Source organism: Candoia aspera, chromosome 2 (assembly GCF_035149785.1).
Source record: "Candoia aspera isolate rCanAsp1 chromosome 2, rCanAsp1.hap2, whole genome shotgun sequence".
In the NCBI taxonomy this organism is placed as follows: domain Eukaryota; kingdom Metazoa; phylum Chordata; class Lepidosauria; order Squamata; family Boidae; genus Candoia; species Candoia aspera.
Window position 1 is genome coordinate 192,949,719 of NC_086154.1, and position 19,473 is coordinate 192,969,191.

Here is a 19,473-nt window from a genome sequence, read left to right on the forward strand (position 1 = left end):
AGGAAATCCAAGGACTGAAGGCTGGACTGAAATTTAAGAAAAGTCCAGGTGGAAGGCAAACTACTTCCATACAGTTACCAAGAAAACAATAAAGGTGCAAGGAACAGAGTTCAACCCAAGAAGGCTTGCTTAAAACAAAGCATAGCGTCAATACCTCTCTTACTTAATGCAATCCAACCCCACCCCATGAAATGGGGATGTCTTTCCAAGATCAACAGAATTAAGTGACAAAGAGGAAAGGGTGGGAACCAGCCTTTGCAGCAAAACGCTAAGGGGTATGGGTCATGTCTGATGACAGACCAGAAAGGCAGGCAGGGAAATCATACTTCCCAATATGTCAAGAAATGTTTTCTAGCCATTATTGTAGGGCAGAGTCCCAGGAAGAAACTGCACTCAAATATTAGAGCATTTAAAACTGGTGTGCATTAGCATCTAGCAAGTTTCATTGCAGAGGGGCAGAAATGCTCAACTTGACATGGCCCTTACCCTTTGAGAATCCAGTGCACTGAGAGGTTTGTCTCCCCCGCTGCAGATTTCCCACAGAGTCGTCCCAAAACTCCACTTGTCTGCTGCCAGACTCAACTGCTTGGGATTTTCAATGCATTCAGGGGGAACCCATGGAATCCTCTCAAGAAGAACTAGACAATGGAAAAAGTCGGTGAACTTTTATTGGGAATGAATTATAAACTTTTAGACTAAAGATTCCTGGAATATTTTAATTGCTTTCCAGTTGTATAAGTTCTTGAAGGGAAATTTATAATAAAGTAACAAAACAAAATAAAAATCAGTTTAGTAGACAATTAACTTTGTTAAGAAGGCAAATACCTTTGGTTAAGAATGGCATGATGTAGCCTATATGTTAAATTTATGCACTGATTTCTTTGCTATAAAATAGACTTGCTTGTGTGTATTAGGCATTACTAGTTAGAAAGCAAGAGTAGCTGCATAACAGATTGCAATTTTAGACAGCATAATACGTTAGCACTGTGTTAATAAAAATATGTTCCATAATTGTGGAAGGTTCATCACTCCTGGGGGGAAAAAAAGGAAACAGAAACTCCCTGGAATAAAATAATCAGTGAAATTAGAGAAAGCAAGCCACCCACTGACATTTTCAAGGTAGCACATAATGTGCTCAAATGGAGGAGTCAGAGACTTACTGTCTTTTGGCAAAACTGTAATGCTGATACCAGGATCGCTAAGTTTGATAAAAGGAAGGTTCCCAGACTTCCTATCTTCCTCTCTAATAAGCAAGATATTTTTTGCACATACATTCCCATGTACAAGGTTTTTATCCTCCTGAAAAGATAAATGTAAAGATTTAATTATTCCACTAAATATAATCTAATGGCCTCCGTTTAACTAATTTCTCAGTCTGACTTTGTTTACTTCAAAATACTATGAAATAATTTTAAAATATTAAGCATAAAGACATAAAATCAATTTGTTCCCCATCAAATTGCTGGGGCGAGAAAGGCACTTCACCTATCTCTTGAACTGGCCTTTGGCAAATACCAAAAAGCAACAAAAACAATAATATTGTGTACAGTCCTTCTCTAATTCTGAGATATGCCACCGTTTAGGGCTTGCTAGTCACATATGGTATTAGGCAGTATTTAAGATCTTGAGTTAGCTAGGATGAAAAGGGAGGGGAAATTAAAACTTTTTCTACCCTCTTAGATTTATCTATTATCGTCTGATATGTCCCAGCAACTGCAAAGTTCCTATTTTCAAAGGCCCAGTTAGTTCAGGACAGAGTGTGTCAAACACTCTGGATTTAATCCAGAGAGAGCTCACTAGCCACTAGGTCTATAGGAACACAATGATTTTAGAACAGCCTTTCTCCAATGATTATAATACCAGTAGAGAAGTCAGGGAATAAATCATACTACAAATGGTTCCTGGACCTAGCCAAAATGGCAACTGCATCATCTAATGTAGGAGAGAGCAGGGGCATCCATGGAAAGTAGCTAGGAGACAACTGGTTGCCCCCTCCCATGCTGCACAGCCTGACTTGTATGGACTGCATCTAAAAAAGCTGTGGTTCATTTCCAACTCTCAGTTGACAAATTCCTTGCTATAGACTACAAGAACAATTTCAATTCAAACTTTAAATGATGCATTTATGCAGTGCACTGACATGAGAATACTTCACCTGAACATGGTGGAAACAGTTTAGTGGAGTATAAAGTTCAGCAAAGAGGAGGACAGAAAACTTGAACCTAAAGGTCCTAACTTGAAGTTGGCTCAATATACAATTTGCCCTAGAACAAAATAATGCATGGTTTCTAAAAGAAATTACAGGCATCATCCAGCAGCTGGTAGGCCTGCATTACTCCGATTTTTCATCCTAGAAAAAGCAGCTGCCTGCATTTGTTTAACAGTAACACTGAAATTATGAAAAAATAGACACTCAGATTCTAAATAAGGAAATAATATTCTAACGAGAAGTTTATGAAAATGGATTGTTATAACCTAATGCTTGAAGTACCCTGAGTAAACCTAATACCAATAAAGCCTAACAGCAATACCAATAAAAATGAAAAAAGAACTTACCAGAAAATGCATTGCCATTGCTAGCTGTTTTGCAACTTCTAATTTCCACAAGATATTTATAGAAGTTTTATTTTTCTTCAAGTAAGTATCCAATGATCCAAATTTTACATACTCCTGGACTAGAATATCTGATAAGAAATATATAATACTTTATAATACAGTAGAATTCAAACAGTATCTTTTAATTACCACACTGGTTAATCTTATGTATAGTAGTCCAGTATGCACTGTAAATTTCTTAACTGAATCTCTTACTCCTTAGGACAATTAATGCTATAGTTTTTGGAAATACAATAGAGATTATAAAATTGCTTTCATATTTTTACCATAAAATGCTAAGATTTTGAACACAACTTATTCTAGGTAGCCAGACAAAACAACTACACCCTGGAGCATTATCAAAACGAATTACTTAATATGAATGTATATGGAATATGTAAAAAACAAAGTATGGTGTAATGGTTAAGGTATTGGACTGGAAAAGCCAAGTTTAAGTCCACCCACAACTGTGGAAGCTTGCTGGGTGGCTTGGACTCATCACTCTGTTAGCCCAATCTACTCCACAGAGTTGTGGTTGTGTAATAAAAAAAACCTGGAGTGGGGGTACAATGCCTTGAATCCTGGAGGAAAGGCAGAAGATAAATCTACCAAACAAATAATATTTCATTAATTTCTCAGACTCTATCCTGTCTTTGAAAAGTTGGGGACAGTATTAACAACCAAAGCTGACCCCAAATGTGTGCAAGATTAAATTCAGGTAAGCACGAATTATTTTTTCCAACAGTTTAGGATGATCATCAAATCTTTTCTAGTACTTTGCCAGCTAATCCACCTATATTACAGCAAAATGACCTCATCCCCATCTATTTGCTACACACTACTTCTAACTGGAAGATGTGAATTTCCTTTTGCTGACTCAGAGCTAAGCAGAAAGTTTTTCTCATGATGCTAAATACAGAGGTGAATGCAAAAACCATTTGATCAAGCATTCTAGATAAGCAAAGCTGAATTATGATTTGGCATATGACTTCAGACCAATTTAGCCACAAGCTTCTACTTGCTTATCAGAGCTTGAAGCGATAATAGGTAACTTGAATGTGTGAGATAAGGTTCACTGGAAAGATCCCACCAGAATTTCCCAGATCTTGACTTGGCATGGCTTAACTAGGCTTATATTAGGTTAAGGTTCTCCCACATACAGGCTGCATAAGATTCTTTATTCCATACTATGTAGAAACCACTAGAACAGGTGATTGCCCTCTGCCATCATGAACATTCAATTTCCTCTTAATGTTCATTGCAGGTGAATTTTTGATGCTTCTTTCCACCCTTCCCATGATTTAATGAACGTTTTGCCCAACACCCTCTTGCCTTGGAGGCAGAACTGCTGGTTCTTCATATAACTGACATTCTGCCCATAGAAATTCTGGCTGTCACTCCCACACTGATGGAACTTACAATTTTATTATCTTCTGATAACTCTCAGGAGCAGTCACTTTTAAGATTTCAGTGTAAGGAACGAAACAATAAAAATACCCAGGTCTGCTCTGATTTTCATATGGGTATAATTTAGTACAAACCATAAAGTCTAGCTTTTCAATGTTGTTTTGATGGATTAGGAAAAGACTGGAGATCTTAATAATGGGAGATCATGTGGATATAATGCAAAGTTATTAACTTAGACTGTTCACATGTTTTTTTAATGAAGAAAAAATGTCAAAATTAAGCAAAAAGACATTAAGAAAGCCTTTAATCAAAAATAACTTTCACACACATATACACAGTCTCAAAACACACAGTAGTCTTTATACTAGAATTCACTGCTATCTGGTATAATGAGGACCACCAATTTAAAAGGCTCTGAAAGGTGATTGGACAAGTAAAGGGAGGAGAATTTATTAATGACTAATAATCACAGGTTGTATTCTTCGAAACCAAGCTGCTATGGAGGAGGGCTACCATCAACTTGTCCATGCTTGTAAGCCTCCTGAAAGGTTCTGTTTGGCTCCCATTGACAAAGATTACTAGACTAAGTGAGCTGTTGATCTGATCAAGCAGGATTCTGATGTTTTCAAGAAGATGCATAATTGTTTTACACAAACCTGGTTAGTGTAAAACCTTCCGTATTTCATGATTACACCCATATTCGTTATTCAATTACTGTACCTCTACTACTACGTATACAGAGAGAACTCTCAAAAGAACTCTAATCAGAGTAGAAACCAATAATTGGATTTACTCACTTTCTTCTCCATAGACACAAACTCCATAATTTAATACTAAGTGTTTGTAAGAAAGCTGACTCATCATGCTTGCTGCTTCAAAAAAAGACTACAAGAAAAAGAGAATAATTAGGAAAGTGAATCAAAGTAGGAACTGCTTGGAATTAATCCAGTTATATTTTCACATCACTTCATTCCCCATCTTCTGCTACTTATTGCGCAATTAATTCTGCACGGCTGGTCTCAGGAGATTTTTTACAAAATTCTTTTGTCACCATGAACAAGTACTTCAATGGTAAATAGTGTTGATTTACTGGCAAGAGGAAACTCCGTGATGAGCAAATGAGTGCTTTTCATATCTGGTCACAGTAGACGGCAGCTCAACAAATGAATTGTTGGGAAATTGCTTTTGAATTCCAAGCTATAGAATTTTTTTATAGTTAGAGACACAACTTTATAGAGACCCTTTATCAGCTGTATCATATTATCAAATTCAACACATTTGCTTTCAGAAAGCTTGGAAAAAAACTGTTAGAGGCTGTTTGAGATTAAGATGATTCTACAACTGTTGATGGTGTAGAATCATCTTAATTTCTAATTAGTATAATCATTTTATCAACACCTCTTTAAAAAATCATGGAATAATCAACTCCATAACACCAGAATTTATCAGAACTGCCCAGCAATAAACAACAAACTGGGCTGCTCTAAAGTGTGCAAGACTGGAAGGAGAGGTCTACAGTTTTATCCTTCTGAAATCATGAGAATAAGATGTATTTATTAAAGTATACAGATTAAAGTATATTTATTTAGGGTAGGTGCAATGTTTTGGAACAATCTCTAAGCCAACCCTAATTCTGTACTAAAAAGCTGAATTTTGTAACTTCAGTAACTTATGGAAATGGACTTGTTTATTTTGTATAAATTATTGAGCTTAAACCATTCATGGGAGAGTAAGAAGAAAAGCTGCCACTTAGATCCATTTTTGCCTCTTGGATATTCAAAATCCTACTGTATATCTAAAATGTGTATAATTTTCTAAATCTTGCATACTTTTCAACAAAGAAAAATTCATCAGATTTATTCAACTGATATATGGCTATTAGTCAATAAATTTGACTTGCATCTTGGTTGTTCCTTTCAGATGTGATGCTTTTTTAATGCTTTTTTTTTCATTTCATAACATTTCAAACCAACATCATAGCCAGTAAAGAAAAAGATGTCTTTTAATTAATATTAATGAATAGGACTCTTTTAATTATATACAAACCTCAGAGTAGTTTCTGTGCATTATATCCAGAACTTTCAGCAAGACTTCAGTCTGATACAGTTTACCATAGTCTCCTACTTCTTTCCGTACTCCTTTGAAAATTTTAGTGAAGGTTCCCTGTCCAAGGCTTTCATTCTACCAAAAAATCCCAGAACATTTGAGATGGAAGGAAAAGGTTAGTCAAGCATTTTAGGCCACATGAAAAACAATAAAACAATTTTAAAAACCACTGATATAAGGAGGATGCTTTGGAGCACAAAGGAGAGATGTTTTTGTGGAGTCCTTGGTGCTCTCTGAGCCTTGTTGTTTTCTTGCAGACGTTTCATTGCCAGACTAGGCAACATCTTCAGTACAGAGAGGGAGTGGGCCTTGCTCTCAGTTTATATACTGTGCCTTGCCCTGCCTGTGTTGGCAGGAGTGTTGTTCTCTCCTTGGGAGTTCTTCAATTGGGCTGTTGTTTGCTGCTTGGTTGATTGCCTGAGTTAACAGTTCCTTGATTAGGGTGTATTGTGCTGTTTGATGGTTCATCTGGTGTTAATCCTAGTGTTGATTTTTAAATATCTGGGTATTGATAGCTGGCAAGAGAGTGTACTGGTCTTTTGGCTTTTCTATTCTCTCTTTTGAATGGTATGTAAACGTTGTTTACCTCTATGTGTCTGTTGATGGCTGCTTTGTCTGAGTGCCAGGTTTCCAGGAATGCTCTGGCATTTTTGGATTTGGCTTGGTTTAGGATGCTCAGAGTTTCCTAGCTGAAACTATGGTTCAGTCTGTCCATGTGTTGTGAGATTAAGGAGTTCTCATCATGTCTTCTGACTGCTAGTTGGTGTTCATGGATGTGCTCTGCTAGTCTTCTGCCTGTCTGTCCTACATAGTGGCTGTTACAGTCTTTGCATTGTATGTTGTAAATAACTCCTGTTTGTTCTTCTTAGGCTATTGGGTCTTTTGGCTTGCTTAATATGTTTTGAAGAGTTTTAGTTGGTTTATGTGCTACGGTGATGCCATGTGGTTGTAACAGTCTGTTGGTGGTTTCTGAGATGTTTCTGATGTATGGCAGTGTTATCCTTTTCATAGTTTATATTGGAACTATTATATTTATATTGTAGTGGGTGGGGTGGTGAGGCACTTTTTGATAAAGTTGAGCAGGTATCCATTTTGCTGGAAGATGCTGTACAGATGATCTTTCTCTTTTTTCTGGTGTTCTGGGTTGCTGCAGTGTGTAAGTGCTCATCTGAATAATGTTCTCACACAGCTTCTCTTGTGGGAGGTTGGATTGTTACTTTGGTAATGGAATACTTGGTTGGTGTGGGTAGCTTTCCTGTAGACTTGTGTTTCTAACTTACCACCATTTCCTGTACTGATGCGGATGTCCAGGAATGGTATTGAGCTGTTTTCTTCCTCCCTTGTGAATTTTATTCCATTAAAGATGTTACTGATGGTTTTGTGGGTTTCTTCCAGTTGTTTCTTTTGTATTATGACAAAAGTGTCATCTACATACCGGATCCATACTTTGGGTTGTATGCATGGGAGTGCTATCCTTTCCAGACGCTGCATTGCAATCTCTGCTATAAGTCCTGAAATCGGTGATCCCATGGGTGTTCCTTTGACTCGTTGGTATATTTCTCCATCAAACTGAAAGTAGGTTGTAAGGCAGAGGTTGATGAGGTCCATTATCCTGGGTATTCCTATTTTGGTGTATTTAGCTAGGTCAGGTGTGTTGCGCAGAACTGCAGCCATGGATTCTTTTGCTAATGCCGGATCTATGGATGTGAAGAGAGCTGTAACATTGAATGATACCATGATCTTATCTTCTTCTATTTTTTATGTTTTTGATTTTCTGGAGGCACTGTAGTGGGGAGTTGATCGAATGTTCACTCTCCTCTGTGAGGTGTCTGAGTTTCTTTGTAAGCTCTTTAGCAATGTTTGGTGTCCAAAAACATCATTTAGACATGTTTTTGGACACCAAACTACACAGCCTCATTTTTTTATACTAAAGAACTATAAACTGAGAGTAGGAAGGGCTGTAACAATAACAGTTTGAGAGCTCATCTTTATCTTAATAAAAGCACAAATCTACCTTAAAAAGGAAATGATAACACATCCTATTCTTAATGAATGTACTTATATAGCGAATTTCAATTTTCAATGAATAATGAAGGGAAACCTTACACCTTATATTTGTACACTTTTATCATAATAAACATCCAGCTTTTGCTAAGTGCAGTATTGTATAAATTATTTCCAGTAGCACACACCACTGAGAAAAAGCCTCATGACATTTAAATTAATTGAACTTAATTCCAAGAACTGCACTTAGATTAGGGTGTTGAAAGAACAAGGATCAAGAAACTAGAACAACTAGTCTATTAAACTTACAAAGATGAGGTCTTCATTCCGAATTTTGTGAAAAACCATCTGGTTGACATTATTATGTCTCTGCAAGGTGGGTGATGTTGGCATATCAGAATCTCCATTGCTCCTGAAGACAAGAAGGTTGGACTTATCTGCAACAAGTCAACAGAGCGCACGTTCATACAAACATATTTTACTCACTTGCCTTCTAACCTAATATATAAATTCTTTCCACCAGAAAATTATTTTACAAACTGATAGAGAATGTTAAGAAGGGTCTACTTGTGATGGCTCATTTATATACAAAAAATAAGAAAACAACCAACATGCAAACACAAACCATTGTTCATGTAACTAAGTATATCAGGCAAAATATTACTTAGTTTCACTTTTAACCAAAAGTGAAAGCTGCTGCTACATCCAACATTCTGCACTCAGCCATGAAGCTTCCTATGTGAATCTTAATTAATAAAACTGGGTAACCGTGGTACTTACTGCAACTCTCAACCTAACCTCCCCTCCCTGTTGTGTGAACAAAAATGGGGGAAGAGGGAAGCCATAGAATAAAAATATAATTAAGTACCTAGGTACACTTTATCTAACAATATGTTAGATAATATGTACTATTCTCTAACAATAGCATTAAGTGTATTTCTGAGCAAAATAGGAATGGTGTAGCATTGAAAGAAAACTGCATGCACATGCAAGATATATCTATCCGATATCACATGTTGCACCCTCAGTTTCAAAAATCTCCTTGAGTTAGTGATCATGTTGCATATTTCTTTGGATTGTTCAGGAGAGTGTCATCATACTTCTTATTTTAGTTCAAGCAATATCGCAGCTCCACTTCCAGCTACAAAATACAACACAGCATTTGCTTGCATTTTCTCCTGCACAAGAGAACAATCTGCCACTCCTGTAATAGCCACAGTAGTACAAATGATAATGCACAGAAGAGCAGCTAAAATCAGCAAGTCCTGCAACTAAAATTTTCTATGTCTTCACTTTTTCTCAATCTTCTGTCAGTCTCCAGAATTCCCGCGTAGCAGAGAAGCCACACAGAATCCCGTTAAAGAGGATTCAAGGAAATTCTGTCTCCTTCCTGAAAAGGGCACAAAGGGGACAAAAATATTAACACCCAGCTGCTATTTCTGTGCTAGTAGTGGAGATTGGTTCCAGAGTCAACTACAGTATACACATCAGCATTTCTGAAGCACCCAGAGCACAGCAGCTCCAAAGCTAAGCTTGTATAATGGTGCAAGAATTGGGCCATTTCTTAAATCCAAACAGATTTTAGAATTCTGTAGAAAAGGGAAGATGACTTAAACACTTCCTATATTTTATGGTTAACAACTTACATTCTTCTTTCTCTACTTTCCTTCTTGCCCTAATCCCAGTGTATCACAAATATCCATTCCTTGCATCACTTGTGCCATGCAATCTGGACACTGAGTGGAGCGTATAACTTTCATTGCAGGAGTGTGGAACTTAAACTGGATGGAGAATGAAATCATCCCCAATCCCCAGAAGATCCAGTTATAGTGGTCAGTAGGGGACTTTGTGAAAAAGGAGCTACAGTATTTTTCTCAGCATCCTTCTGCATGGCAAAATGTTCTCTGCAGTGAAGGAGGAAGACAGCAATTGCTCCTAGCCTTGTTCTACATAGAAAAAGGGAGCAACCTCTGTATTAAAAAAACAGAGTAACTGACCACATCTGGCTTGCTACAGAATAAGTAACCCTCTGATTTATTGGGTGGAGTAGATTGTATCTTGTATATATGGAGAGTGTGCCTATGAATGTGTATACATGAGTGTATGAGAAACTGTTGTTAAAAACTTCTGCTCTTTATTGTTTAATGTATGGCTTTGTATTTTTCTCATTGGTGGTAATGACAGCTATTTCTCTAATTCGGTTAGCCACACAGTACGGTCATCATCAACAAATAAAAAAATTTAAATTGCTTACCTTTTGGCTTTGGAGGGCAGCATCTGGTAAACTGGAAAATCATACTATCTGATCGGACAGTTTCTGTCCGATAACAATTCAACAAATCCAAAAGGTTGGTAAAACTTTTTCTAGTTCCAGTGAGATTATATTCTCCATTTTCATTTTTTGTTATCAAGCAGTGTTTATAATCAAGTATGCTGTTTTGCTGCAGAATTTAAGGCAAGTTTTAAAAAATCATACTTTAAATCAACACTTTTATTTGTAATTCTGTTAATTTTATAAAATATCATGCATAATTCCAGTTAGGCCATAAGGACTAGGAATATACTTTGTAGCAGTATCGGGTGGGGAAGCAAACTAAAAAAACTGGGAGAATAGAAAAGACTATTGTGGAAAAGGAATGGCTGGCTAGGACATGGAACATTGCCTTTCATTACTGGTTCCTTTGTAGCTTTCCAACTTTCATTAATTACACAAAAACTCGATTACAAACACATACGTTGATGGAGGGAACGAACTTATGCTTCAGTTTTACTTTGAATATCCAGCTATTGTGACATTAATACTTAAAGATGCAAACTGTAAGATCTGGTAGTTTTACCTGCTCTTATGTGCCATCTAATGCACCCTAATTTTGTTTTAACCTACAGCAAAGCTTACTAAAATAAAGGATTGACATAGCTCAACATTTCAGGTGAATTAAGGCTTTATTTAATGCAGACGAACTGAACTGTCCTGCTAAATGCTCCTTTAGCATATCAAAAATAAACTGTATAGCAAAATATTTTGATTTTTATAAAGCAAGCTCTGAACTTGAATCATCTTAATTGCTTTCAACTCTGCTTAGATATCACTCCAATGATAACAGATGCAAAAATTGGCAACTAAGAGACTAAATGTCAGAGGAGGAGAATATCAGGAGTGTGTCCTTCAAAATTTATCATAACTTCTAAAGTAAACTTCAGACACTTATGAATGTTGCACATTTTCTTAGCAAATGAAACCAATCACTTCTTGATAAGTTACTCTGGAGTAATAAATGCTCTGCTGTGACTTTTGAAGAGCTGATGCTAATAATCTTTATAAGCCATTTCAGAAGTGCCTCTGGGACTTCCTGTGTATCTTTCAAAACTACTGCTCTGTTGCCAAATACACACACATGGATAGAAATCAGAACCAAACTATGAAAATTGAAATATTATTTGGCACATGAATCAACAGAGAGAGTAAATGGGAAGATTAACAAAATATTGTTCCAATTCATTGCTAATTTTCATGAATATACATGATACTCTCAAAACAGAGTACTGATGACATTATTCTGAAAACCAAAGATGACTTTTTTCTAAGAATCAAGAAAGCAGTAGATAAAAAAATTATACCCAAAATAAAAGGAACTGAAATTTCTTCTAAATCAGTTGGGAATTTAGATCCTTAATACTAACCTGCACTGCAAAGGTAAGGAAGTATTTATTAAACTCCTTTGGACTGCAACGAAGAACGTAATAGCCAGTCTGATTGCCAGCTTTCTTCAGTTTATTGATTGCAAAGTCCATGCTGTTTTTAAAAAAACAGGAGGAAAAACAAAGTATTAAAAAGAGTTGACACATCTTCAGTTACAGAACATACTGGGATATACCAGATTTTAATCCTTTATGTAGAACTTTCAAACTGAAATTGTGATTCTCTTCTTATGACTACTTAGAAGTAGCTTGTACAGTGAACAAAACCTGTTAATTGTGTTGTGACATATTGTCATGAGTGCCGTTGAGCTGAAGACATCAGCGCAATGGCACACATGACAATAACAAGGAAACAGGGGAAGGGGCTCAAGATAAGTAGCCATCAACTTACAAAGACTAAAGAACAAGATACAATGGCTAAGCGGATCGCGAGGCACACCCAAGCTGTTAGCGCTAGCGCAACGGAGATCGCCCAGCTGACAGCAATCACCGGAGGAATAGGGAAACCGATGATGGGCGATCCCGGAGCGCCAGCGGGGCCTCGCAACCCCTCACCTACCGGCAAGACAGCATGTTGGACAAAGGGGGGGTGACGTAACCGTGAGTGAGGGGGCGCTGACCGGCGCGGGGTATTTAAACCCCGCACCGGCGCGCTCCTGTCACTCTCAGCTTTTTTCTACCACTGTATCTACACTACGAATAAACCAGAGCCTGCTTCAACGGAATCAGTGTCTGTGTGTTACTCGGAGGTAGGCAGCGCATGACATAAAGCTGAGAGTCATAAACTCAGCCTTGCCGAGCCCCACCGGACGACAACGAGCCGCGGGAGGAGTAGACGGCGAGAAGACCAGGAACGATGAGGCCGGCGCGACATGGACAAGGGGGGCGAGCCGCACGGCAAGAAGCAGAGGAGGACCGATCGAGGCCAGAGGCACCGCGGACTCCCGGAGCCATGGACGCCCACCCGGCCCAACCCGAGCCTCAGCTCCAACCCCAAGGGGAGATGGCGACGGAGGCAACCCGGCCACGGGAGGGAGCAACATACCTCCCGAGACCAGCGGAGAACCCCGCGCCCCACATCGCACCCCAGCCACGGGCGTGGAGCGGCAGCCCAACGGCGGTAAGCACGGGGGAGGACGAAGAAGCAACCCAGCCGACGGCGGAGGAAGCGGACCAACGGTCGGGAGGGCCTGAACCCCACCGGCGACCCACCCCCGCCGACACACCGATGGAACCGGCCCCAGCGGCGGCGCGGATCGCGGACGGGGACGCACAAGCTAGACTCGCGGCCATGGAGACCCAAATGAAGGAACTCCGGACCATGCTTCAGTCGTTGATGTCCCCCGCGCCGCCCAACGACGTCCCCGCACAGGTCCACACCCCGAGCGAGGCGCCGAACTCACACGGGCCAGATGACGGCCAACAAACGGCCCAGGCGGACGACGCCACAGGCCGGGAAGCGAGAGGAAGGGGCTCACAAAACGCCCGGGCCCCAAAGGACTTCCCCATCTTCTTTGATGGGAACCCCGCGAAACTGTCGTTCTTCATCACGAACGCCAGGGAGTTCATGGGGAGGCACGGACACTCCTATGACTCCGAAGCAGACAAGATCGCAGCCGTGGCGATCAAACTACAAGACCGGGCGGCGGACTGGTACATCCAACTGTACGAGTCCAGCTCCCCCGCCCTCGCCAACTTCCCCGCCTTCATCAACGAGATGAAGAGCTACTTTGAGGACCCAGTAGCCAAAGTGAGGGCGAAAAGCGCACTCCAAAGACTTAAACAGGGCGCACGCACTGTCCCGGACTACGCCCTCGAGTTCAAAGCCCTCGCGGGGAAGGTCAACGACTGGTCCGAGACCACCCTGCTGGAAATGTTCAAAAGGGGGCTCAACCGCGACGTACTTCAATGGGCCCTCTACCGCGACGACCCAGAGACTTTACACGGGTGGATCCACCTCGCGGGGAAAGCAGAACACGCGCACCGCACCTTCCTCATGACAACTACGGAAGACACGACCAACACCTGCCAAAAGGTACCCGCACCACACGTGGGGACGGCCGGTCCCACATACCCAAGGAAGAAATGTAATCGCGGGCCCTGCGGGAGGTGTGGAAAACTGGGGCACAAGATGGCAGATTGCTTCGCCAACCGACCGCCGGCCAGTGTGCCTAAACCCGCCCCGAAAACTAGCCTAAAACCACCTAACCCGCCGCCGCCCCCTCACCGCCGAATGACCGGAGCCACAGCGACACCAGAGGAAGGCTGGGACGCCTACTGGGGGGAAGAGGACGCCGTAGACCCAGACCAGCCGGCGGGAAACGCTCCCCGCCTGCCCTGAAACGCGTTGCGAGGCAGGCGGTGGGACAGCAGCGCGGACCACCTCGACGAAACGACGAAAGCTCCGTTATAATGGCGGCAATCAAACTCTCTGCCGGCAACGGAGCCACCACGGCCGCGGCACTAGTGGACTCGGGGTGCTCGAAAAACCTCATCCACCCCGACTTAGTCGCCAAACTCAACCTCCGCTGCTCCCCCCTCCCCACGCCGCTGGCATTCCACCAGCTGGACGGCTCAACAGCGGGAGGGAAACCAGCCACGATGCAGACCGAGCCGGTCACCCTGCAAATGGGCACTCACACCGAACGCACATCGTTCGTTGTCACCCACATCAGACGACCCATTGCAGTCTTGGGAATGCCATGGCTCGCGACAAACAACCCGCGCATCGACTGGGAGACCCACACCTTCACATTCGGCGACGGCGAGTACCGGGCGCCAGTTCCGGCGGGCAGAGCCAACCCCACTGTGGGACGAGCAGAGGCGACTACACAGGACAACGCAGCTACCACAGCAGACCTACCGGAACAATACGCCGACTTCTCCAAGGTCTTCGGAGAGGCGGAAGCTGACCAACTACCCCCCCACCGCAAGACGGACTGTCGGATTGACCTACTGCCCGACGTCCCCTTACCTAGACCGAAGATCTACTCGATGGCCCCGAAGGAGATGGCAACCCTCCGGGAGTTCATCGATAAAAACCTAGAGAGGGGATTCATAGAGCCAGCATGCTCACCGGTCGGAGCCCCCGTCTTATTCCGGGAGAAGAAAGACGGCACCCTACGGCTCTGCACCGACTACCGGGGCCTAAACGCGGCTTCCCTGTCCAACAAATACCCCTTACCCCTGGTGAAAGATATGCTCGCCCACCTGTCCACGGGCAAGGTCTTCTCCAAGCTGGACCTTCGCGAGGCGTACTACCACATCCGAATCAGGGAGGGGGACGAATGGAAGACTGCGTTCAACTGCCCCCTAGGTGCCTTCCAGTACAAAGTGCTGCCGTTCGGACTCGCGGGGGCCCCAGGGGTGTTTATGCAGCTCATCAATGAGGTCCTGCATGAACACCTGTTCAAAGGGGTCCTCATCTACATAGACGACGTCCTGATCTACACTAAAACGCACGAGGAACATGTGACCCTAGTCAGACAAGTCCTCGATAAGCTCAGAAGGGCGCAGCTCTATGCCAAACCCGCAAAGTGCGAATTCCATAAAGCGCGCCTAGACTACCTGGGGTACCGAATCTCCGGAGACGGCATAGAAATGGACCCCGCAAAAGTCGAGGCGGTGCTGAACTGGGAACGCCCCCGCAACAGACGCCAACTCCAGAGCTTCCTCGGCTTCGCGAATTTTTACAGATCATTCGCCCGGGGGTTCGCAGAGATAGCCCTCCCCCTAACGGACCTCCTCAAAACCAAAGGGGTGGGGGACACCCGACGCGCCAAGAACCCGGGCACAGTATTGAATTGGACTCCCGCGTGCCAGACCACATTCAATAAGTTGAAAGCGCTGTTCACCACAGAGCCAATCTTCGCGCACCCGGACCCAGAACGGCCGTTCGTGGTCCAAGCCGACGCCTCAGACTTCTCCCTGGGGGCCATCCTACTCCAAAAGGACCCCACAGGACTCCTGAAACCATGCGCCTACCTGTCGAGGAAATTTTCCGAGACAGAAAGGCGATGGCACGTCTGGGAGAAAGAAGCCTTCGCGGTAAAATCGGCGCTAGAAACATGGCGACATATAAACACCCACATATGTGCTTGGTCATCTTAAAAACAAAACAAAACAATAGACCAGAATCCTGCTGTCAACAGAAGCCAGACAACAGACTAATCATTGGTGAAGGGACTTCTCTTAGAGGAACATGGACTTGGAATTCTGATTCAGCTAAGTGGAAGAATTGTACCACCCTTCCATTCAAACAAAAACTTCTCAATTCCTGCCACTACTGACAGAATGCTGAGATCAGTGCATCAGGTAGGCTTTAAAGTCTTGGAAAGTAATTACTATTTCGCTTATTTCAGAAAATGCTGCTTTTTACTAGACAGGATAGTTGAAGCCTTTGTGTCACATGTGCTAATGCTTTCCTGTTCTGTAGGAGTGGCAATTTAGCAACTATATGAATTTTTTGCCCTTAATTTTTTATCAAGAAATAATTAAGCCAACAGATTATGGTTAAAGCTACTGTTCACTAATATATGCCTTTCCTCCACTCTATGAGGAGAGGGTGATGACCATAATCTTTCTGCTTTTGCAATGAGAGAGAATGTATGATTGATTTGAGACATTATAGCATCAGCTCCTGGTCATACTGTACAGGTAACAAGGGAAGCAATGAGGAAAAAACAGCTTCCCCCCGGTTCACAAAATGAATCTGTCAGTGAAATGACAATTCCTCTTCTCTCTCCTGATCAAAGACTACCCTTTCAACACTATTTCTAGCAAATAAAAAAAAAAAAAGCTAAAAATCATTTCCCATTTCCTTGACCAATGTCTCCCACCAGCTGAATGACACCAAATAAAATTACAAGTAGTCCTCGAGTTATGACAGCAATTGGAACTGGAATTTCCACTGCAAACTGATGTGGTCATAAAGTGTGATGTCATGTGACCTCATCACTTAGTGACAGTAATCCCAGCAGTCCCAGCTGCCATTGTTAACTGAATCCCACCAGTCATTAGCTGAGGACCCATCCCAATCCAAGCCACGCCCAGCTTGGTCCCTTCTAGCCCTGAACCATGGTAAGGTAAGGGACTGCCTCCTCTTCAATTCCCCCCACCCACTACCTCCCCCACATCTCTGCCTTTTTGGCTGCCTTGCACTCCATTGCCTCTGCCGGCCCTGTGCTCACCGGCCCTGCCACCCCTGACAAGGGATGCCCGGCCTGATCCCTACATGAAGGTCCAAAACTTTGCAAGAAGGCCACGGGCAATTTGGACAAGGGGCAGGCGCAGCCTTGGGAAGAAGGTCTGGCACAGCCAGCAGCTGCTGCGCAATGGGCCAGGCCAGGCACACCTCATCAGCAGGAAGACGGCGAAGGTCAGATGGGGGTACAAGGCCAGGAAGTGCAGGGCAGCAGAGGTGGCAGGGTCAGCAAGTGCAGGGTGGCCGAAAGAGCAGAGATGGGGGGACACAGGCAGGTGGGGGAAGCTGAGGTACCCCTGTGGTCATAAGTGCACGCAGGCTGCCAAGCGCCCAAATTTTGATCATGTGATCACAGGGGCGCTGCAATGGCCATAACTGCAATGGGAACTGGGTGTACTACTATTTGTTTGGTGCCATCATAACTTTGGCTGTTGAACAAGTGGTTATAACTTGAGGACTACCTGTAATTGTATAGGACAAAATGGGTTGGAAGCAACAGAGATTAAAATAAGAAATAATATTTTAAAAGAAAGTGGGACATCAGAAGAGGTTTGAAGAAATTTGGAAGATATAAAAGAAGACACCATTCAGAGAGTGGTTTCTGCTTCAGTTAAGCCAAAAACCAATTCTGCCTCCCACCAAAATAATGTGATTTCCTAAAGATGGAGACTAATATCTGACTTTCTCTGAGTGACACTGTTATGGTGAACTTTTTTCCAAGCAACTCTCACTTGATTTTGTTATTCATCAGTACCTTAACTGAAACATGTAATATATTTAATTCCTCAGAACATAAATATTTCTACACAGAAATAAATTTTCCTTGTCTTTACAGAAAAGAACAGGAAGAAAAAGTCTGTACCAACAGTAATTTCTTTTGCTAGCAATTTTCCATGTTCCCCAACAATCATTCAAGCAACTGATATATGGGAATAGATGTGTTGTCTACTAAAAACTTAATGGTATATAACATCTGGATGGGGACGTGTATCAATGCAAACAAGTTGAAGTGGACCCAAATAAACACTGCAAGATACACAATCTGCCACAAAATGATACTGGCTGTATATATGAAGAACTGCTTCTTTGCTACCAATGCTTTATTCACAGGCACAAACATGGATTGGTTGTGTGATGTCTGCAAGTGAACATGTATCTCCCATCCTCCTTAACTGCAGCACCCAGGACCCTTGCATCCCTACCCCCCTGCCTTGATTCCCTGCTCTCCACACTGGTCCCAGACATTTGCTGACTGGCAGTTGCAGGGAACTGTCCTTTACTTTTTCACTTCCTCTATGATTAGCAGTAACAGCAAGAGCAAAAACAGAGCTATTTTAACCTGCCTCCCAGGGTAGAAAGGAAAGCTTCTCCCTCAATGTGGTCTAAGTTCCATCTATAGCCACAGAGGAAGTTGTGTGTACAAATGAGCACACAATGTATATAATGACTGCTGTGCCACAAATGCCTAATCTAGCATCTGGTATGCCTCTATTTCCAAAAGGTAACCTATTTGTGATGTAAACGTCAGAATAAAGTACTACTTACGAAATTGGCCCATGGCAGTTGCTCTGGATATTTTCAAGAACTGAAGGAGGTGCTACTTCTTTACAAAGGTAATGATGAGCATCTGCAGTTAATCTATAATATCCATCAATTAATGATACAAAAGAAAGAGCATCCTTTAATGAATGAAATTCAGCTTCCTATAAAAGACGAGAAAAAAATGTTGCAGAAAATGTGAAGTAATAAAATGCAAATTACAAAAAGCATACACAGTCAAGCCTGACTGTTTTATTATGTTAAGCATCCATTATGCAGTGAGATGAATAAGCATGGGTTTTCTATCTTAACGTTACGTTTTTGAGTAGCTTAATGCTATTTTATTTGTTCACTTTATTTGCATGCTGCCCATTCCTGAAGGCTCTGGGCAGCAAACTTTATTTTCAGAATAGTTAATGCTCTGTGTTAGGCACTTAAATGCAAAGTTTTGGAAAGAGTTGATGAATCTGGCATGCAGGCTTCTGTCTCCTGCCAATTTAAGCTGAGCAAAGAATTATCCAGAACAAAAGCTTAGATCACCATATTGATACATCTTAACTAAATATAAACTGAATGCAATACAGATATTTAAGCAGGCTGCTAGAGAAGCACATTCCAAGCTTCCTTCTTTTATAGGACAGAACATATCTAAGTATATCTGTAATACTCAGCCAGGTGCTAGCTTTCTGGCCATGCCGGAGGAAGAAGCTTGCACTCCAGATACTATAGCCCAAAATGTCAAAAGCTGCCTACTCCTCAGTTTGATCACACTAAAACAAAATAAATACAATATAATTTAGCTACACACTCTCTCTCTCTCTCCCTCTCTCTCTCTCTATATATACATTATCCCTCCACAAAAAACAACCCTAAAGCTAAAAAAAATTAAATCTCAGTATCTCCAGTTAACATTAAAAAAT

At 42.0% G+C, this 19,473-nt stretch overlaps 1 protein-coding gene across 3 annotated transcripts in view; it reads right to left on the reverse strand.

Moving 5' to 3' along the window:
* Positions 1 to 19,473, reverse strand: part of JAK2 (Janus kinase 2) — a 93,645-nt gene that overhangs the window by 16,235 nt on the left and 57,937 nt on the right. For all 3 annotated transcript variants that reach the window (XM_063295075.1, XM_063295076.1, XM_063295077.1), the window contains 9 exons: positions 18,560 to 18,717; positions 11,794 to 11,905; positions 10,367 to 10,553; positions 8,422 to 8,549; positions 6,049 to 6,183; positions 4,800 to 4,887; positions 2,557 to 2,684; positions 1,161 to 1,299; positions 487 to 638 (listed from right to left, as the gene is read on the reverse strand). In XM_063295075.1, the coding sequence (XP_063151145.1) occupies positions 487 to 638; positions 1,161 to 1,299; positions 2,557 to 2,684; positions 4,800 to 4,887; positions 6,049 to 6,183; positions 8,422 to 8,549; positions 10,367 to 10,553; positions 11,794 to 11,905; positions 18,560 to 18,717 (1,227 nt within the window). The remainder of the gene's footprint in view (positions 1 to 486; positions 639 to 1,160; positions 1,300 to 2,556; positions 2,685 to 4,799; positions 4,888 to 6,048; positions 6,184 to 8,421; positions 8,550 to 10,366; positions 10,554 to 11,793; positions 11,906 to 18,559; positions 18,718 to 19,473) is intronic.